This window comes from Gekko japonicus, unplaced genomic scaffold (assembly GCF_001447785.1).
Source record: "Gekko japonicus isolate JY-2015 unplaced genomic scaffold, Gekko_japonicus_V1.1 scaffold1868, whole genome shotgun sequence".
Lineage (NCBI taxonomy): Eukaryota > Metazoa > Chordata > Lepidosauria > Squamata > Gekkonidae > Gekko > Gekko japonicus.
The window spans coordinates 65,269-87,710 of NW_015164247.1; the positions used below are offsets into that span (position 1 = coordinate 65,269).

The 22,442-nt window shown below is 41.5% G+C and overlaps 1 protein-coding gene across 1 annotated transcript; it reads left to right on the forward strand.

Moving 5' to 3' along the window:
* Window positions 1–9,006: 9,006 nt before the first annotated feature.
* Window positions 9,007–21,708, forward strand: LOC107108225 (protein lifeguard 1). Its single transcript, XM_015408629.1, has 9 exons — window positions 9,007–9,337; window positions 9,744–9,822; window positions 13,311–13,364; window positions 13,616–13,706; window positions 14,842–14,879; window positions 14,964–15,051; window positions 17,206–17,295; window positions 20,807–20,854; window positions 21,559–21,708. Exons 1-9 carry the CDS (start codon window positions 9,007–9,009, stop codon window positions 21,706–21,708), a joined length of 969 nt encoding a protein of 322 aa, XP_015264115.1.
* Window positions 21,709–22,442: the final 734 nt, after the last annotated feature.

Sequence of the window (22,442 nt, forward strand, 5' to 3'; positions counted from 1 at the left end):
AAACAGGAGTTTGTGAATAAACTTTTTGAAACAGCAGAAAATGATACTGACTCTAGAAATGAGATTAAGTAAAGAGTGGACGTTTCAAAAAACATGGAAAAAGTTTTATGATTGGTATAATGCAAATATAATAGAAGATTAGGCAATGATAGCGCAATGGACTTGAGAACACAGAAGACAGAAGAATGGAAAGTGTTTGATATAGCGTTTTTATTAAGTAATATTAATATTAATTAAGTAATTGCATATAAGCATATAATGTAACTGCACTCTTGGTATATACGTTATGTGTAGTAGAGTGTCTGTAGTGTGTAGATTTGTTTGTTGTAGATTATTAAAAAATTGTTGTAGATTATAAAAAATTAATAAAAGTGTACCTATGGGTACTTAAAAAAAAGAAAACTGACAACCCCGAGGCCCACCAGCAGCGCCCAGCTCTGAGGCCCAGTTGTAGCCAAGCGCACCATAAGTTCACCTGATAGCTCGGGGAGCAATGGACCGATTGCTCAGATAGGGGCAGAAGCTTTACATGGGAACAACAGTCGAAAAGGGAGGTGACCGGGAGACAAGAGTTCACGCATCTTTCCCTCCACTCCTCCGCACATTAATTTTGTGGCCCGCAGGTGCCGTTCGATCTGGTGTCTGTTTACCCGGAAGTGCATCCTGCTTTGTTCAGTGGGGCTAATATTCAAGTAAGGGTATATATGTATAGGGTTGTGCTAAGGTTGCCAAGCCTGGATTAGGAAATTCATGGGATTTGGGTAGAGCCGGAGAAGGTCGGCAGGGTATAATACCATATAGTCTGCCTTCCAAAGCAGCCATTTTCTCCAGGGGAACTGGCATCCAGAGTCTGGAGGTCAGGTGTGTTTCCGGGAGGCCCTACCTGGAGGCTGTCAACCCTAGTTGTGGATACATTGTTGTCAATCCAATATTTTTCATAAAATCTAAATTAATCCAAAAAATAATAAACATACAACTAATGAAGAACTAAAAATGAAAACACAATAAAATAATTTATATGAAGGTACTTCAAGCAAATCACCTTGGTTTCTACATTAATCATCATGTGATATTTGCAGGATGCTCAGCTAAGTCAAACTAACTTTAAATACTTTTTATTATTTTACAAATTCATTGACGAAAGTAGAATGTACTAATGCAAATTAACTACAAAGTATCAAATACTAATACACCAAAATAAACAGTGATTTTATCAAATCATATATGTTGCACAAATAACATATGGTATAACCTCATCCTGAATTTATCATTCGAGTACTTGATGAGCATTAACGATGTCTATAAATCTGTTAGAGGTATTATTAGCCAGTTATTTAGATGGCACATAATATGTCAGTTTTATCATTAAAATAACTGCATAACCTTTGATACCATTTTTCAATCAGTGATGGATTTTATTTTTTCCACTTTGTTGCTATACAAAGTTTAGCTGTTCTTAGGAAGATGAGGATCATTTCCAGTCTAATTCTTCACCTTCCTTTTTAGATAATGTAATGACATTTCTTTAGATGTCATGGGTAATAAATAAATAACCTGTCATATTAAAATTCCCATTTAGTATTATCATAGACCAAAACTTTTAATCTGCGGGCAAAATATATAAGATCACCCTTGCTGGCCATACACCTCCAAAATATATCTAAGGAATATTTTAATAAAGTTTTTCCTCAAATCCATTGATATTAATCTTGACCAAACATTTCTCCAAATTCAGTCCCATTTATTTTTTAGCATCTCTTGTACAAGAGCTTTCCCCCATTTATTTTTGAAACTCTTAGCTGAACTATCTAGATTTAACATTATGTACAAGTGGGCCCCCGTGAAACTTGCAGGGGGGGATCCCCCCCCATTACTGAGCTTAGGATATAAGATTCTGTACTGTCTTGTTTTTAGATAACTAGCATGATACCATGTTCAATTTCTCCAATTTTAGTTTATTTTCCTATGATAAGCTTTGTTTTACTTCCAATGAGTCAGTTACAGTAACATGGTCTCATACAAAACAATGGCCTTTGATACTATGAGGTCTTAAATGTGTGATATCTTGAGTTGAAGAGGATCGCTGGTCTGCTAAACGTGCTTACACTTGTAATTTGGAGTTGTGTCAAAGTGAATCCATAATGTGACACCCAGACTGTTTGCAATTGCATATTTTTTACACCATTAGCCCATTTTAGCTAATTGGACTGGACTGAACTACCACTGATCCCACCTTCCTCTGATGTTCTCCAACACATGTAGGGGACTCAGGGATAGGATCTAGGACATTTTTCCCCCACTTTGTGCCAGGCTTTTGAAGGTACTCAGAAGCTACAAGGGAAATTCTAGCTACTTCTGAGTATCTCCAAAGGCCAGTGCAAAGTAAGGTAGCCTCTTCCCATGAATTCTCTACACACATCTTAAAGAACTTGGTGAAGGGGACTCTTATTGAAGTTAACTGGTGTGGTTAGTTCAGTCACCATTAGTTAGCAGAGTGCTTAAACAAGGCTACAAATGCAGGAGCATCACTCTACCAGGTTACTCAGCTTACAAAGCTACACAGAGCCACATTGCAAGTTTAGAAGAGAAATACTTCTCTATTTGAGAAGTACACTTTGGATAGGAAAGAGCAGAGATTGATAGATTACTAATTTACTAGCTAAAGGATGGAGGCAGATGGCGAGAGGCTCATCTGCCTCATGGGAGGGAGGGAGGGAGGGAGGGAGAGGAGGAGGAGGAGGAGGAAAAGGGAAGTTGATCCCTGAGAACACGATCTGCATTTCAAAGAGAACAGTGGCAGAAGACTAGATACTGGAAGAAAAGTCAGTGTGCCTGTCTAGGTGTCTAGTCTCTCTTGCCACTCAGTCTGGGGACATCACATTTGGAACCTCCAACAACTCTCAAATTCTTCTGTGTGAAGGGGATCACTTGAAAGATTTATGGTTTCTGTTGACTACCTGGTAACCATATTTGTGGACCAGTATGAATATGTTGGTGCAGAATTATTGGAAAATATGTGACAAAGGAAATACTATATTCATCAACATTTAATCGTTTGTTTAGATTTAAAATCTTTATTGTCTAGCTTAGGTGGACAGAATGCATTTTATGTACAAATGCTGTCATCCTAAACATAATTATATCCTTCTAAGTCAAGCATTTTGAAGTCAGAGGGTTTAGAAGGGTGTAATTCTGCTTGGGGCATGTGAGTTTCCTGATTCCCAAACACATATCTCTCCAATAGTAAGAATATGAACGATAAAAGCTTAACAATTGATTTTGTTATGTGATTCCACTGGGAAATCTAGCAATTGACTTTCCTATACTTTTTCTCCTCATAGTAGTAGTAGAGCATGTTTGCTTCAGAAAATGCCATATAATTTCTGTTTTAACTAATACATATCCAGGGTTCCCTCAGTGATTTAAAGTCATGTCAATTTTTCCATGGTAATTGAATGACTACAGCTTTGAAAATACAACTTTTATGCAATTGGAATTTTGGACTGGAGAATATAACTATATGCATGCAAAAGGTGGCAGGGGTCCATGTATGTCAGCTTTTGGAAAGAAAGGTGAGATATAAATAGATAATGTTTTCTGAGGCGGTGAGAAGCTTTGATTTCTCTTTAAATTTTGTTTCCCCAACATTTTGTTTAAATTGCTTAACCACTTCCCCACATCCCTTTATCTCAGTGTCTTGTCAGCCTGTCCTTTTGAAGCACACATGTTCAAAATCAGTGAATATAGATTAATCAGCTTTCTTGAGTTACTCTTTCATATACCAAAGATGTTACAATGGCCAGCTGTTAGAGAAACGGTCTTAGTGCATCATCCAGCTGCTGCCACCACTAGGCCAGGGACAACTGGGTGAGTTCTCCAGGTCTTACTTGCACTTTGTTCTTCTAGTTTTCTCTCTTGACTTCCATTGCAAGTACCAAGGATCCAAGGAGGAGTGAAAAATTAGGTAGTATGAATAGCATGCTCTACGCATGCACAGTTGCATTGCCACCTTTCATAAACCAGCTTCTGACTTCAGTCTAGCACAGCCTTGAATAAATCATGACTCAGTGGTCCGTCAGCCATGTGTGGCAACCAGCTGTCAGCCCTCTATTTCTGAAGTCCTGGGCAGGGAGCAAAATTGTGTGTGTATAAAGTGCCAAATCGTAGGGTGACCCCAGCAACAGGCTTTCAAGGCAAGAGAAGCAGAGGTGCAGAGGTGGTTCGCTACTGCGAGGAGGCTTCCTTGGTGGTCTCTGTTCCAAGTTCAGACCCTGCTTAGCTTCCGAGATCTGATGAGACCAGGCTATACACCATGCTGCCTTCCTTACCCTAGCAAAATCATAGGCCATTCTATATTGCCAGTATATTGCAGTTGGTTTGGTAGGTAAAAATTATGCAGGTCGGGTTTGGTGTGACCAATATGCACACATACACACAAACACATCTCAAGTTAGACTATGATCGGTGAAGTATTATTCTGGATTAATTACCAGTGTATGATTATAGTATATAATGAGTAGCAGCGATCCTCTTTACGTGCCGTTACCTTTTCCTCCCATCTCTTCTCTGGTCCCTCTAGCTCTTTTTTTAACCAACTGTCATTTTTAGAATTCTACAGCTTGAAGCTTCTGTATATCATGTTGCCATAGTGTCCTTACTGAAGGTCAACATAAAGTAACAGTTTACATCTTTGGTAAGTAACCAGTATTAGCTATCTGTGCTTTTAATGGTGGCTGTTACGGTTCTGGATCCAAAACTGCCACTCATCTATATTAACAGAATTTAACTCTCTTCCACGGAGGTCACTGGGCCACCTTCATGCCACTGTCGCTCTCTTTAATATAATATCACTTGCATTACGTGCTAGTTCTATATCGGACTACACAGCCTATCTGGTGAATTCACAACTTTATTTACAAAATTGATATCTGCCTTTCCGCACTTACAAGGGCCACAAAGGTGGCTAACGATTTAAAACATACTCATTTAAAACACCCTCTCAAACATACGTCATAAAAACAATTTTAAAGAATTAAAAAACAGAGTTAAAATATATACAAAACAGTTAAAATACATACAAAACATAAAAACATTTGATACTTACATGTATTCTGTCAGACAATTTCCTGATGTGTTCTGCATGTTAATTGTCGGCTTTTCCTCTCCAAAGATCGTGTTCACATCTCAAAATTTCACAAACTTTTTACTGAAAAGTAGCTATCAAAACTGTAAAAGCAATGTCAGTGTCTGGCAAACTGACTATATTAAATGTGCCATCTAAAGCAGACTGGATGTGAATGATTTTATCTGCAAAATGATTAGTAAATGAGTCACAGCAAGCAGTTTCCTGTGGGCAAGAATGGAGTAGGTCTTTACCACTTGAAAAATGTTTTCTGGATAACATTGAGTAGAAGCAGTGGTGATAAACAAACACTATCATCACCATCACAGAATAGGCCCTAAAGTGGGTTCTAGCCTGAACTCAGTTGGATTTTTACCACCATTGTTTTAGACATAATTCCCCATTGACTCATTGCTTTAAGCTCCTCGGTGAACCAAGACACAGAGTAGACTGTAAGCAGCAAGAAAGGGGTTTTAGGAGTAACTTAAGATTGCTGGGGAAAATGTCAACAACCTCAGAAATGCAGGCAATACTACTCTAATGGCAGAAAGTGAAGAGGACCTAAACAGCCTCTTGCTGAGGATGAAAGAGGAGAGTGCAAAGGTTGTCTTGAAACTCAACATTAAAAAAAACTAAGATCATGGCATCTGGCCCCATCACTCCTTGGCAAATAGAAGGAGAAGTAATGGAAGCAGTGACAGACTTCATGTTCCTGGGATCCAAGATCACTGCAGATGGTGACTGCAGCCATGAAATTAAAAGACGCCTGCTCCTTGGGAGGAAAGCGATGGCAAAGCTAGACAACATAATAAAAAGTAGAGACATCACCCTGCCAACAAAAGTCCATATAGTCAAAGCAATGGTATTCTCGGCAGTAATGTATGGCTGCAAGAGCTGGGCCGTAAGGAAGGCTAAGCGCCGAAGAATAGATGCTTTTGAATTATGGTGCTGGAGAAGACTCTTGAGAGTCCCTTGGACTGCCAGTCAATCTAAGAGCTGGCACTCTGATGACTCAATTGTTCACTTTCTTCTGTTTAATTCTAATTGCGAAATAATGGAGGCTGTTGCAAAATTTGTATATTATGCAATCAGAAGACGGGGCTTGAATAGCTAAGTGACTGATGCATCTTAGTATTTTCCCGTATTTCCATGATGTTTTGTGCTTTCATGCCAGTAAAGGTTTTGTGTGTGAATCAGTCAATCCTAAAAGAAATCAACCCTGACTGTTCCCTGGAAGGCCAGATACTGAAGCTGAAGCTCAAATACTTTGGCCACCAAATGAGAAGGGAACATTCACTGGAGAAGACCCTGATGCTGGGAATGATTGAAGGTAAAAGAAGAAGGGGACGACAAAGGATGAGATGGTTAGACAGTACTATTGATGTAACAAACATGAAATTGAGCAAACTCTGGAGGATGACGGAAGACAGGACGGCCTGGTGTGATGTGGTCCATGGGGTTGCGAAGAGTCAGACTGGACTGTGTGACTGAACGACAACAAAAGTGTAAACTTCCCAGGGACATTTATCTGTTCCAGAAAAATCTGCAAAGCCATAAAGAAACCATCCAGGTCCATCAAAGAGTTGACTAATTAAGAGGTTCTGTCACCCTTTCGAAATGATCAGGTGACTGTACATCTAAACATTACTAGATAGTGATTTAGCTATGGCAAAGGTACTACAAAGAATTCTTCCACACCATTTATTTATTTAAAGCATTTTTATGTCTCCTTTCTACCCAATTAGGGTCCACAAGGGGGTGAAAATAAAAACTTTAAAAAAATTAAACAGTTTATAAAATTCAATTAAAACACATAAATGGTAAAATATAAAATTAATCAAAACATATATATAAACAACACTAGAAGGAGGGGCAAAAACAGTTTTTTGGGGGGTATACCAGAGGGGGGGAAAAGTCTTCACCTGCTGGTAAAAGACACCAATACAGGGAACACATGAATCTCCCTGGGGAGGGAGTTCCAAAGTCTTGGTGCTCATTTCTTTGGGTGCTACTGTTATAATGGTTTGTAGAAAGAGATGGAGGGAGAATGAAAATAAATGGTCATGGGGAGCAGCTCCTGGTTCTGGCACGCAAGGCCTTCTTCCTGGCCACCTATCACCCTGCACACACTGCCTCTCAGCAGACTCTAAACTTTGCTGCTGCTTTGGAGTGTCCCTCTCCAAGCACAGACTCTCCCCCCCTGCCCCCAGACAGGCTGCCCTGCTTTCTGACCCTTCTTCTCCTTGTATACTGGGGCTAATCTCAGCCCCGGCCCCTCGCTTCTCCCACACTGCCTTCTCCCTCCCTCTGTCCAGCAGCCGGGGCCACACCCATTATGGTGGGAGAGCTCTTCCTCTTAGCCCTATCCTTGCCGGACTCTGCAGCAGTGCCTGTCACAGTGCTGCAGTGCTGGGGTGCCAGCTGGGAGGCAGGTGTGCTCTGGCTTGTGTCCCTGTCTCATGGCTTGGGCTGCACCTGAGCTGGCATTGGCAAGGGCGAAGCCGCCTGTGCTTGGCCCACTTGGCCTTTCTTGGCCCACTTGGCCACACCCTCCTCCTGCCACTTCTCTGTCTCTGGGCTGTGCAGCTGTTAGGTAAATGAGAGTCCAGCAGCTGGGGAAGGTCAGCTGCCAGGGCTAGGCCTCACAGGATTTCAGAACATTTTGTTTGAAATTATAATGCTGTTTGAAATCATAATGCCCTGAGCCGCTTGGGTAGGGTGGGATATAAATCCCAAAAATAAATAAAGGATTTAGTTGTTTCACTTACTTAAAACATGGAACATATGTTAGTTCAATAAAAACTGTTATTCTTTGTTTACATGGACCTTGAAATGTCAGATGAAGATCTATTAATGGGAATTGATAACACAGCCACTATGCATGAGCACTATGGACTAAGGGAAAAAATGGGTAAGTGCTGTAACACTGGGGAGAAGGTATAACTGTGGGTGTATGGGTTCACCTTGGAAGGACAAATCTATAGATAGCATTTAAAGACTGGATGGAGAAGGCTGACCTGGAACAACATGTATCAGAAGTGGAGGACCAGACAAGATGTGACATTTTCCCTGCGTTAGGTCTGAGTTCACCTGTCAGACAGCAGCTTCTGGGAATTAATTCACCAGGTACCCCAGGGGCCCGATTTGGATTGGGACTGTGGCACAGGGGAAGAACCAGGCCCAGAGCCAGGATTTTTAAAGTGAGGAAGCATTTAGACTTCTTAGGGGGCACTGGCTAATTGAATTAAAGGAGATTAAAGCCCCGAGATGCCGCGCTGTAGCTGCGGGCCTGGGGAGAACAGGCTTCAGCCTTCCCCCTCACACCATCACCCCCCCCCCAATGGCTCCTGTGGCCATTATTTGCCTCACTGGAGGGCTGCATGCAGGGTTCCTAGCAGCTGTCCTCTGACTGAGTTAGAGTCATGTTGGGGGAACCCTGACCTGCCTCAGAAGAAAAGTGATGTTTAGTTTAGCGTTATGGCTGGGTTGTGGGGGTGGGGAGGTGAGCCTCCTAGGGCTGCTTGTGGTCAGACTCGGAAATGACAAGGTAGGCACTGTGGCCCCCAACACTTTTTAAGAGCCATGGGCCTTGCAAGAGGACAGAGGATTCCATGAAACATACACAGTTGGGAGGGGGGGGGTCTCCAGAAATTTTAAATCAAAATGATAGGTTGTTGGGTGCTAAAGTTTGAGAGCCACTGGTCTAAAGCTTTATTTATTTATTTTTTGTATGTGTGTTACAGTGCAGTCCCGAGGAAAGTAATACCTTTCTAAGCCCATCAACATTAATGGGCTTAGAAGTGTCTGACTGTGCTTAGGATCACACTGCTGCCAGGCACCATATATAGCCTTCCATTGTTATTGCGAAGGAGTACTTGTCCAAGATGGAAAGTAATCTACTAGCAAGCGTTCATGGAAACATAGGACCAGTACTATACATCAAATACCAACATCCTGGTGGAGATTCTCCTTTAGATTCACTACCAGATGAGCGAACAAAAAATAAATCTCCACAAGAAGATACTTTACCTAGCAATAATCAGGAAAATGCTAGTGAACAGCCTCCACAGGTCCACAGAGAACATTCCGAAAAGCAACTAAAAACAAGCCATTCACATGATAGTAATCTAGGAAGATGGTCACATAAAAGATCCCAACAACTGGCAAATCTTGGTGAAGATGAAGAACCCTTTGCAGAAAGCAGTATCCGCAGAGGTAAGTGGCAACAATTTTCTTTCAAAAATTCTGTGACGAAAAGTGTACAAGGGGGGGTCTTGGTATAAGAACGTTTGAATTGGTTCATATATCACGTGAATCCATGGTTTAATTAAACTATCGTTAGTTTTTCTCAGTGTGGGTCATACCACCAACTATGATTAGGTATGCCAAACCAGGACCTGAAACAATTGTTTCAAGAGGGTTTTCAAACACAGTTATTTTTAACAATGGTTCATTGTTGTATCCTCTGTGCGGTCCCACATCAGAAAGTGCGCAAGCACAGGTGAGCTGCAGGGAACTGGTTCCTGTATTGTTCCCTTGGTAGACTTTAAATTGAAAACAGTTTGATTAATCAATTTTTTTTGTAGTAGCATATAATTTCAATCTTGTACTGTTTTTCTAGGTTTCATCAGGAAAGTGTATCTCATATTGACAATTCAGTTGGGATTAACTGTTGGTATCATTTGCTTATTCATCTATTGGTATGTATAAATTAATTACCATCGTTTTATTTACCTTTTATTTTATTGTTTTTAGTTTTATTTAATTATTTAATTACCCACTAGGTTACAAAAACCTATGTCCTATCATTTAGTCCTGATTGTATGTCTTTGCATGAAAAAGCCTTATCAAATTGCTTTAGGTTGCTTCATAGGGAATTGGTTTATCCAGTTGTGTTTGTCACAGCTACCCCAGTGTTGCACCAAATAGTTCCTGCAATGATTATATAAAAAGTAGACATGTAGCCATTTGCTGGGGAGCTGCATCAGTTAGGGATTTTAGGTGCATGTCAGCTGGGTGACCTTGGGTCAGTCATAGCTCTCTCAGAGCTGTTCTCTCAAGAGCGTTTCTCTCAGATCTCTCTCAGCCACACCTACCTCTCAGTGTGTCTGTTGTGGGAAGAGGAAGGGAAGGAGATTATAAGCCACTCTGAAATCCAACTCTTCTGCTTCTCCTCCTCCTCCTCCTCCTCCGCTTCTGCTTCTAGTGTTCACCCAAGAAAGCCCTGAAGCGGGCTTAGGCAACTCCAGCTCCAGGCATACTCCTTCTGAACACGGTCTGCTTAACTAGCATGGTAAATTGTTAAAGATAAAGTTAATCTCAATGAAATTGGCTGGTCTCTTTTTAAAAAATCTGAGAATAGTGACTATCACATCTTGTGGCAAAGAATTGTGTAAATTTATGATATATGTGAAGAAGCACTTTCTTTTTCTATATTTAGTGCCCATCAATTTAATTGGGTGTCCCCAAGTTCTACTACTACTGTGAGAGAGGAAGTAGCGTTGTACCCTCTTTTTCCTTAGCATGCGTAATTCTGTACACCTCTAGCAAGTTCTCCTTTGTTAGCTTTTTTTTTGTAAACTGAAATGTCCCAAATACCTTATCTTTGCCCTACAGGAAGGTTTTGCAACATCTTGATCATTTTTATTGCCTGTTTCTATATTTTCCCATCTCTGTAATTTCCTGAAGTTAGAACTGCACTCAGTATTTCACAATACTGCAACATTAATTTATAAATTTTACATTACAGACTTGCCGTTTAACACTTTGTCCTATGAGTGTTGAAATGAAAGTTGCTTTTTCCATGGCCAAGGCACAGATGACGTTTCCTCTGAGATGTCTGTCACAGTCACAGACATCTTCCTTGGATCATTACAAGTAGCTCATAAGAACATAAGAGAAGCCACTGTTGGATCAGAGCAATGGCCCATCCAGTCCGACACTCTGTCACACAGTGGCCAAAAGTACCAGGTGCCACCAGGAGGTCCATCAGTGGGGCCAGGACACTAGAAGCCCTCCCACTGTTGCCCCCCCCCCAGCACCAAGAAGACAGAGCATCACTTGCCCCAGACTGAGAGTTCCTATCTATACCTTGTGGCTAATAGCCACTGATGGACATCTGCTCCATATGTTTAACTAATTCCCTCTTAAAGCTGTCCATGCTTGTAGCTGCCATCACCTCATGTGGCAGTGAATTCCATGTGTTAATTACTCTTCAGATTCCATTAGTGTGTATAATGCTGAGATTTTTTTGCTTGAATGTGTATAACTTTACTGTAGGGATGTTTATAGCAATTGCCCTTGAACTGGCAGTTTTGTCCTCTGGTTACGCATGGGAAAGAAAACTTTTTTTTTTTTACTGTCACCATGCATTGGGTTGGATCTAACCAGCAGTTCCATTAGTTAAAAAGGAAGGGGGGTTGGTCCCCTTTGACCACAACAGTCTACGGTGAGAGTTACAGGATCTATGTTGACAAAAGCTGTATGTGATGGAGACTGTAATAGGGAGTGGAATTGTGCAAGAATGACAAAACAGTTGGTGGCATCCAAACCGGTATAATCTGTATTTTGGATGCGTTTTAGCAATTTTTTAACACACACCTATGTATTAGCCCCTCACGTTCTTGGGATTTTGTGCATATGTATGCATTTATTGTTTCCCTCTGTTTGGTTTGAAGCTATGTTGCATACATATAGATACATGTTTTAAGATTAGGCAATAGTCTACTAATCATTCTTAGTGATGTCTATAATAGATGTGACCTGTTCTGGGTAGCCCAGGCTAGCACAATCTCATTAGCTCTTGGAAGCTAAGCAGGGTTGGCCATGGTTAATATTTGGATGGGAGACCACCAAGGAATATCAGGATCGCTACACAGAGGCAGACAATGGCAAACCACATCTGAATGCTCTTGCCTAGCAGAGAACACTGGGAAGTGGGGCGGGTGCAGTTGTCTTCTTTGACCCAGAGGGATTGGGCAGACAGAGCTAATAAAACTCCTTAGCATGGAGGGGGAACCTCTCTTTGGCTGATTCCATCTAGGGAGAAGGAGCTCTCACACCTGAGCTTTTGCTGAGGGTTACCATTATCCTGTGGAGGCCTACCAGCCTGGACAGATTCCAAGGTAATGGTAAGTTTGTAGAACACTGTAACTTCTAAGATAAAGAGCCTGCCTTAGAATAAGATCTGCTAGTGCGTATACAGAGTGAGGGACAGAGGGACTGTATCTGTTTACACCTCTCTTTTTTATTCCTTGCTAATCTGTTGCTGTGCTGAGAGTATGTGTGTGGATATTTTCTATTTAATAAATTCTTTATCATTTTGAATTCTGGTAGTTCTTTGTATCACACAGACTTACACCGTTCAAAGATACTATTTAAAAATGGGGACCAGGAAAAGGGTGATGGTCAGTTGGCAAATTGCTTTGCAAGTGCTGTAAGTGCAAATTTGTTGAGTCTACCAATATTGCTGTAACATTCAGATTCTTAATAAGGCATATCGGTGCCTTAAGAATTGCTTTAGCAATGTGGCCCAATAAATACCTTGTTGGGCTGGTTTCTAAATAGAAACCAATTATTTTATATATTTCTATGAATGTTTTCCCCAAAACTCTCACAACGGGATCTCTCAACCAAATATGTATAAATGTAACATCCTTCTTCTTAACATTTCCAACATATATATATATCACTTCAGACACTGTAGATAATTCTCTGGGAGCACAATACCGTCTGAGAAACACCTTCAGAAAGTTTTTCTTAGACTTTACTGTTTTCAAATAGAGCCATTAGTAACACATTTTATATACAGTTGTTAAACTTTACCTAGCATTCTACATTATTTCCTAGCACAGATTAACAAATTATTATAGTATAATTTTTTGAGCCAGAACCCACTTTGTCAGATACAATGCAGATATCAAGGAGAGCATAACTGGATGTCTCTAGAGGAAGGATTTTTTCAGGAGGGTTTTTGAATTATAATACTATTGAATAGTGATTCCACTGATAGATTTTGCTATATTTATGTTTTATTTTCTACTGTTTTTCTATTTTAAAAATGTTTTTCCGATCTATTCTCTGCAACACAAAAGGGGTTGATATTATAAACAGATAAAATAAAATGACCTGTTCTCTAAACTGAGGGAATTTTTTCTTTCTGAATCTGATTTTTCTTGTTTTTGACCAGGAGATCTCTTAAAAATTGGGTACAAAGGCATCCATGGTTTTGTTATGCCCTTTTGTAAGTATACCATAATGTATATGCTCATTAAATTATATCTCTTCCTTATTGAAACTTCTGAATCTTATTTGTGTCAATAGAATACTATTTAATGTTTATTATTCATCATCACCATCAACATACTTTTACGTACTTCAGTATACTTTCAAGTAAATGTGTTTGGAAGTACAGATGTAAAATTCCTTGAAGCTTTATCTTTAACCGTGTGGGATTTTACTCTGCAAAACTGCAAGTGTTCTTTGTCTTTTTAGACCAGCAATTTTGATTCTGGCTATTACCCTTGTCTGCTGTGATCATGCCCGCAGAAAAGCTCCACTGAACTACATTTTGTTGTTAATATTTGTAAGTATATGCTGAACTTTATGTTCTGTATAAGGTACCATATCACTCAAAGCAGATTTATTATACGTGACAGGAATTTGGCCGGGATGTTCCTCCAGTGTGCAGTACTTCCTCCTTCAGATGAATGGGAGAACAAATGAGCTGTCTTACCTAATGCACAGGTGTGCCCCATTTGTTGCAAAGAGTCCAGCCTTCTGGATTTGCTGAAGCTGGAGGCTGTTTATATTCTAAATATGGTAACACAGGGCTGGAATACTCATCCTTGAACCGAGATCAGAAGAAACAGAGCAGTGTATGGGTGGGTTCGCTGCACAGAGAATTAAAACTCAGAACAACAGTTATTCTGATATCTGTAATAATGAGAATCACACAAAGGATTTTATTATTCTGATATCTGTAATAATGAGAATCGCACATTTTTTTTGCAGTTCTGTTCAATCTTCTATAACATCATTTTACAAAACTTGTCACAGCAAATCTTATAAACATTCAACCTTTAGATCCATGCCCAGGGGTCTCCCCTTTTGCTTTTCGGAGACAGGAAGGGCAGGGAAGCTTTGCAGGCTGTCAGAACACTAGAGAACTTGTTTACCATAATGGCTGTGAATCAAAAAGCCTCTGAATCAAGATTCAAACCACCCACAAGCTTGCTAAGTGGCAAGTCCAACAGACCCAAATTGGGGGGGGGGATATTTTTTGCATACCACTATTCAGAGTGAGGTGAGGTGGGGGCGGGGCACATGACGAAGCCCCGCCCTTGCTTCCGGCCGCCCCGCTTCCAGCCCTCATTCAGCCAGGAGGAGGCAGGAGAAGAGGGAAGGTAAGTTGCTTCCTCCCCGCCTCTCCCCACCCCTGCCTGGGGCCAGGGAGGGCCTTGGCGGGGCTTCCTCACACTCCTGCTGGCCTTGCAGGTCCACCGCCGGGCCCCTGATGTCAGGGGGTGTGGCATATGCTAATGAGTTATGCTAATGAGTTCCCCTAGCTCTTTTTCTACGAAATGCCCCCTGCCACTATTTGATGTTTTGATGTGTATGCAGACATGTGAATGGATGCAGAGAGAGCATTACAGAGCAAAACCCTGTCCACATTCTATGAGTTCCTACATGTATGTAATTTTTTCTATATTATTTTATAGACAATTCTTGAGGGTATGTTTCTTGGATCAATTGCAAGGTAAGTTGGTGACTAAAATTTGAAGTGGTTGCATTGATGTAATTGTGCGTTTCACAGAAACATGTATGTATTCTTGCCTTTTAGCTTCTTTGATGCTGTTGGGGTAATGTGGGCTGTTGCTGTCACAGCGTTGGTTACATTGGGGCTTTGTCTTTTTGCTCTTCAGACAAAAGTAAGTACTCACTCATAAAGTGTGCTACACTTGCATTTGAAAATGTACCTCTGGGACAATTAAGGATTAAGGCTTGGGTCTGATTCATTTATTTGTTTCCGTTGTCGTCTGCCTTTCTCCCTGAGACTCAAGCCAGATTACAGAGTGTCGATAGGATCAACAGGAGAGGGTATCCCATTTGGATTGCAGAAATCTGAATACAAGCAGGAATCTGAAACAGATCTGAAACAAAGCATAAGCATTTAAACATGACACATTAAATGATACAGAAATTACATAGTAGGAACATATTTACAGCAACAGATGGTACGTGCTAAGTACAGTATAGGCTGCAGTCCCTATCCCTTTACCAAAGCATCTTTCTGAACCATTTCATTATAGTACAGACCTATTACCTGTGTAAGACAGGAGGGCCTGGCGTGATGTGGTCCATGGGGACGCAGAGTTGGACTCGACTGTGCAACTGAACAACAACAACAACAACAACAACAACATTACCTGTGTAAAAAAGCCCTCCTAGATAATTAATTTTTGCAGAATTTGCATAAAGCTAGGACAATGAGAACCTTCTTGACCTCACTGGGCAGGCTATTCCATAAGGTGGGGGCCAAAACAGAGAATACGCTCCGGCTAGCTCCCGATAGTAACCAAGCTGCAGCGTTGTCCACCACCTGGAATCTCCAAGTTGGCTTGTGGACATATGTGGAGTGCATTACAGTAGTCTAGCCTCAAACTGCACTGTAGACTGCATACTAAACAATGCACTAGGAAATTCTTTAGTATATATAGTTGCCAGTGTAACTCTACTTAGGACTGTACTGGTAAACTCTAAACTGGAAGCCTAGATACAGTCCACATCAGTGTGGATTCCTAAGCCAGCAGTTCTTGAAATCAAAGATGATCAATTTGATAGTGCTGCATATTTTTGGGCTGCAGAAATTTTCGTATTCACTAGTCCACAGTGGGCAAGGTTAACTTTTGTGTTAGCAACTCCTGGAGCAGCTTGGTGATGCCAGTTCCCTAGTATGCCAAGTTTTAGTAAACATTTTTTTATCCTTCCTCTGTGAGAGATTTTAACTTAACTGCTTTCTCACCAGATGCTCCCATGTGGTAAATTTAACTTCTCTTCTCAAGAAAAACCACTGCTTTAGGATATAGTGGATTTTGGATACTGAAGGAGTTTTCAAAGATGCTGCTAGAATGGACTCCCTTTCTCTCCTCAGACATTTGAAGCACTCTTTGGAGTGTATATTGAGTATAAAGTGGGAAAATACATTACTTTGGCACTTAGCTTGACGGGGAATACTTGACTGAGTTGGAACAGGGATCTGTTGTGCTAGGGGCAGCATTTCCAAGGCTGTTTTTCTCTCCCCCTCCCCCCCCCGAAAATGGAGAAATGATGAAATTATCTTGGTGAATCTATATTTTGTATGAGGTCTAGAGGATTTCCCCCTTCCAGAGATCCATAATAGGGATGCCTGCCCCGATAATTATGCTTTCATATCTGTGGTTCTCTCCGCTGGTTCCTATGCAGGGGGAATGGCACCAGACACTGGCATTTGGGGGGGGGGGAAACTGTCTGTATTCATTTTCTTATTATTACAGTGACTGACTTAAAAAATTACCTTTCTGCTGAAAACTGCATTTGCCATGCTTTGTTGTTGTGGTCAGTCTGTTCCTTGTTTCTTTTCACAGAGTGAGGAAGGAGGGACTCCTGTGTAATTCTGTAGTTAATTAGGGTTAAAAACCCCATTTAATGTCATTACTTCTCATAGACAAAGTCTTCTGGGGTAACCATTTCACTTTCACTGGCGAAAGTGCTTGAAGTTAGAGCATATCAGTCTTATGGAAGGATTTTTCACTGCTGTACCTGATCACGATGTGCAGTTACATTTCCACTATATCAAGTACTGGGTGAATAAGCTGAAATAGCCTTACTTTGAAACCTGTTATTTAGTTCATTCTTTGTGACCAAATGTAATACATTGAAGGGGGGACTCCTTCGGGGGCGGGGTGGAGTGCTGATTCCCATGTATACCTTTGGGTAGAGAAATTTGTAATGCACAACCCTAGTCCGTAGTACAGAGGTACAAAGAGGTATTATAATATCTGTATGGTGAGAAGTTCTAATTCCAGTCTTGTTTCTCTCTTTAGTGGGACCTCACCATCACATCTGGAGTCCTGCTGGCTATGTTTATTGTGTTTCTCACTTCTGGAATACTTTTTGCCATCCTGCAAACCAAGGCAAGGAAAGCACTTTTACTTGTGACTTTTTGGTTGTTGCTGCATTTAAAGACCTTTGTTCTTTTCAAAGTTTGTTCTATGCTGGTCTTTTCAGACACAGACTTTTCCCCACTTAAAATCTAGGTAGGACTCAAGTAACTTTATTCTTTCGTGCCAGTCTTTATCCAAACTGCACTGTAAAAGTTTTATTCTGTTATATTGGCATCTGATTTTATAAATGAAACTGAACCCACCTTCAGTTCTGTTGAACTGCCATGAATCAAAAGGGATGGCGCTTTATAAGAGTAACAAGCAAAAAAGACACGGCCTGAGGAGGTTACAGTGTACAGTTCAATACAACGGGTGGTGGTGGGGGCAACAGGAGAGGAAGATGGGGATGAAGATAATAAAGGAAGAATATGTATTCCAGTTTAGGTTTAATTTCAGTGGCTTCAGTGTTCTGGGACGAAGCTCCAGGTATAAAGAGCAGCATAATTTAAGAGAGAGGGACAAGCTGATCAACAATGGCAGAGCATAGGTGTATAATGGTATACAGGGGTTGAAAGAAACACCAGCTGCTGTGGGGGTGGGCAACAGGGGCTAACTGTGGACTCTGTGCCCGACTTGTAAACATTCTAGGAACATCTGGATGGTTGAAGCAGGAAACAGGATACTAGACTAGATGTCTCTTTGGTCTGATTCAAGTAGGGCTCATCTTATGAGAACTGAAGTTTCTTCCTCTGGAAATGTTGAATGATAAGCATAAACAGGTAGGACAGAGGCCTAGATCATGAAGGAAGCCCAAGCAGCAAAACATCATCAGCTATATCAAAGTCAGCACATAAATTGAGGATGATTTATTTATTTTATACCCGGCCCTCCCCACGAAGCAGGCTCAGGGCGGCTTACAGAATTTGATAGATAAATAACAGTTAAAACAATCTAAAAACAGTTCAGTTAAACAAATTCAATATTGTAAAGTGCTGGCGATAATTGAGATTGTTGGTGGTAATAGTGGTGGTGGCTCCTTAGTTGAAAGCCTGATGGAAGAGCTCCATCTTACAGGCCCTGCGGAACTATAAAAGATCCCGCAGGGCCTCTGATCTCTTCTGGGAGCTCATTCCACCAGTATGGAGCTGCCACTGAGAAGGCCCTGGTGCTGGCAGTAGCCAGTCTGGCATCCTTGGGCCCTGGGAGTCTCTGGGGTATGTATGGGGAAAGGCGGTCCCTTGGGTATGTTGGACCCTGGCCATATAGGGCTTTAAAGGTAAGAACCAGCACCTTGAAGCAAATTCGGTGTGCTATTGGCAGCCAGTGCAATGTCTTCAGCACAGGTTGGATGTGCTCCCACATGGGGAGGCCCATCAAGAGCCTGGCTGCTGCATTCTGCACTAGCTGCAGCTTCTGAATTTGTGACAAAGGCAGCCCTATGTAGAGAGTGTTACAGTAGTCTAGTCTTGAGGTGACCATCATATGGAACACTGTTGCCAAGTTATTGCAGTCGAGGAAGGGAACCAACTGTCTAATCAGCCGAAGATGGTAGAAGGCTGCCTTGGCGATGGCTGCTACCTGGGCCTCCATTGTTAAGAAGGCAACCAAGAGCACTCCCATGCTCCTAACCTCTGGCACCAGCACCAGGGGCGCCCCATCAAAGGTCAGGAGTGGGATCCCTACCCCCGAACTGCCCTGGCTCAGGCACAGGACCTCCGTCTTCATCGGATTCAGTCTAAGCCAACCAGCCACGGCTTGTAACACCTGGTCCAGTTCTTCTTGTCTGGAGTTGGACCAGCCGCCCAACATCAGATAGAGTTGGGTGTCATCATTGTACTGGTGACATCCCAGCCCATGTTAAATAGCATCAGGGAGAGCACTGCCCCTTGAGGCACTCCACAATCCAGTGGGTGACTTCTGGACTGCTGTTTCCCTAGTGCCACCCTTTTGTCCCCTACCTTGGAGAAAGGAAGCGAGCCATTGCAAGGCAAGCCCCTGAATTCCTATGTCGGCGAGGTGGTGGATCAGTAACTGATAGTTGACCATGTTGAACGCCGCTGACAGGTCCAACAGCAACAGCACTGCTGATCCGCCCCGATCCAGATGCCTCCGGAGGTCATCCATGAGGGCAACCAGTGCCGTCTCCGTCCCATGATCAGGGCAAAAGCCAGACTGGAAGGGGTCTAAGATGGAAGCGTCATCCAAAAAACCTTGTAGCTAGATCACCACTGCCCTCTCTATTATTTTGCCCAAATAGGGCAAATTGGAGACCGGCTGGTAGTTGGCCAATTCAGCCGGGTCCAAAGACGTTTTCTTCAGGAGAGGGCGGACCACTGCTTCCTTAAGCACCCCAGGGAACTGTCCCTCTATGAGGGACTTGTTGATAATCTCCCTTAAGGTGCCTTGAAACCCATCGCGGCCTGCTTTAATCAGCCACGACGGGCACAGATCAAGGGAGCATGTGGTAGGGCAAACAGCTAGGAGCAATTTGTCAACTTCCTCTAGGCTGAACGGATTGAAATGATCCAAAACCTGACTAGAAGACGTGCATGGAGCCTTGAATTCACTCACTGTTTCAACTGTGGCGGGGAGGTCGCAGTGGAGCGACAAGACTTCATCTGCGAAATAGCTCAGAAATGCCTCACAGCCTATATCCAACCCCCTAGCATTTAGTCTGCCCTGTGGCAGTACAGTTATAGACCGAATTGTTCTAAATAATTGGGCTGGGCGAGAGCTCGCAGATGCAATTGTAGCCGTATAGTACTCTCTCTTTGCGGGTTTGATTGTCATCTCATAGAATCTCATAAATGTCCTATAAGATGCTCGTGTAGCTTCGTCTCGAGTGCGGTGCTCGACAAAGCAGACTTTTTAGTTTGACATTAAGAATGTTTTTAAGTATTTTGGTGATAGCAGTATTGCATGGAGGGTAGGAGCCAGATTATAGTTCAGCATAGGAGTTGCAAGTGAGAAAATAAAGACAGCAATACATTCCAGGTGAAGGTTAGCAAGGAGATCAGAGGGTAATAGAATGGCTGGAGGAATTGTGGCTCAGTGGTAGAGCATCTGCTTGGCATGCAGAAGGTCCCAGGTTCAGTCCCTGGCATCTCCAGTTAAAAGGTCCACGAACTAAGTGATGTGAAAGACCTCATCCTGAGATCCTGCAGAGCTGCTGCCAGACAGAGTAAACACGGGTGGACAAATGGTCTGATTCAGTATAAGGTAGCTTAACGTGTGACAGGATGGATAAATGGACTTACTGCGGGGTCATGTGCATTTAGGTATAGTACCTGGCATACTGTTGGCACTGAGAAAATTTGTATAGTGTTTTGAAAAGTTTTTAATACAAAAATTTACTATTGGTTTATTGGAAAGCATATGATTATTAGTGACTAAAAGGGGTCTGATGCTGTCAGATATGGGATTAATGAAAATCCTTGGTTTAATATATTACTAGCATTTTCCTGTTGTTTGAAGACAGTGTGGATCCTAAAATGCATGAACCATTTTTGCTTCTCACTAATTGTAAACTCTGCTTTTGCAGTTGCTGATAATATTATATGCTGCAGCTGGAGCTTTACTTTTTGCCATCGTAAGTCTTCTCTACTTTTTCTTCACCTTAAAGAAAATGGGAGACTGAATTTACCGGGATACTCCATACTTTTTATTTATTTGCAGCACAGAGTATTAAGGCAGAAAGAAAAAAATAGTGCCTATTCAGGGATAATTATTTTCCTCTGAACTGAATTCTGAAGAGGGCCACTGATTAAGTAGTTAAAAAATTATTTACTAACAATTGGACCAATCATTAACATTTTAAGACAAAAAGGGTTTCTAGAATGAAATCACTTCTTCTTGGTGCCAGTATGATATTAGAGATATTGAAGTCAAAGGCCAGTGCCCAGAGCTGTTTCTAAAACAAATAATTGTTTAAAAAGCTTGTCTTGCAGAAGGTTTTCACTTTCATATTTCTGGTGCTGTTGTTTCTACCAGACTCTTTTTGAGCATTAAATCTCCATTTCATACAAATTGTTACAAACTGTTATTAGAGTTAAAATAAAAAGCAGCTTCTTTTTCTCACTGAATACATTATACGGGGAGCCATCTTTTCCCATGATCCTAACGCAAAGATAAAAGCTGGCAACAGAGGTAAAGCAATGGGAAGGAGTAGGGCAGGAACACAAGTTGTCTTACAAAACTGTTTTCAGCACAAGTAACATTCACAAGTAGATATTATAAAACTGGTAGCAGATTGTGAAACTTGCATTTTTATTTTGTTTTGTGGTTCTTTTAAAGTATCTGGTGGTGGATACTCAGTTAATGCTGGGAAAGACGCACCGCTACACACTGAATCCTGATGACTACATTTTTGCAGTACTGAATGTCTACATTGACATTATCAATATGTGGCTATTCATACTACAATTTGTTGGTTTTGTGAAGTAAGAAGAATGACACATGTAGGCTGAGATGGTGCAGAAGCCCAAAGAGCATTTCTAGAAAAGAAAAGAAAATTAAAGCATCATGAAGTATGCCGAGGGAGCAACCACGGTCAGTCTACTGTAGCTAGGTATTAAAGATAGCACTAACTTAATCATATTTGTAACACAATTCTGCTGAACTTCTTGCAAATACAGTTTAAATTGGAATATCTCAGAGTTTCTGTAGTAGTGTACATGTTTGGATGTTAAAACACTTCAGTGCAATTTGAATTAATGTTTTGTAGACAGCTTCAACATTTTATTGACTACATTGTTCCAACTCTAAGGTACTTTTTCAGTTCCTCTGAGGAGATTATAACATTTGTTGACAAAGGACAGATGTTTGATCTTTGAAAAGAACTTTTTATCCTACTTTTCAATCAGAACTGACAAAAACCAATAAAAATGTTGCTCAGGAGAATTGGATCCAGAAAGTCTTTCTTTAAAAAATTTCTTCCTCCTAGCTGTCCTACGCCCCATCAATTGCCATGGAAAGCTGGAGGAATGTGGGCCCGTCTGGTGAAACCCTGCTTGTCCTCTTCTTGCCCCTACTAGTGGCAGTTGTAAGTTGGAGGGATCTCAGGTAGACCTGGATCCAACCATAGGTCAAAGCAAGAGCCCCCAAACTTTGTGAGCCTGTGGGCACCTTTGGAATTCTGCCACAGGGTGGCACAAAATGGCTACCACAGGAGGCAGGGC

What these genes read in the sequence shown, in the direction of transcription:
- LOC107108225 (XM_015408629.1), top strand. Translation starts at nt 9,007, where the DNA reads ATGGAAAGTAATCTACTAGCAAGCGTTCATGGAAACATAGGACCAGTA. An exon ending in ACATTTTGTTGTTAATATTT is followed by an intron (nt 13,707 to 14,841) that starts GTAAGTATATGC and finishes ATTATTTTATAG; the next exon opens with ACAATTCTTGAGGGTATGTT. An exon ending in TTTTTGCTCTTCAGACAAAA is followed by an intron (nt 15,052 to 17,205) that starts GTAAGTACTCAC and finishes TTCTCTCTTTAG; the next exon opens with TGGGACCTCACCATCACATC.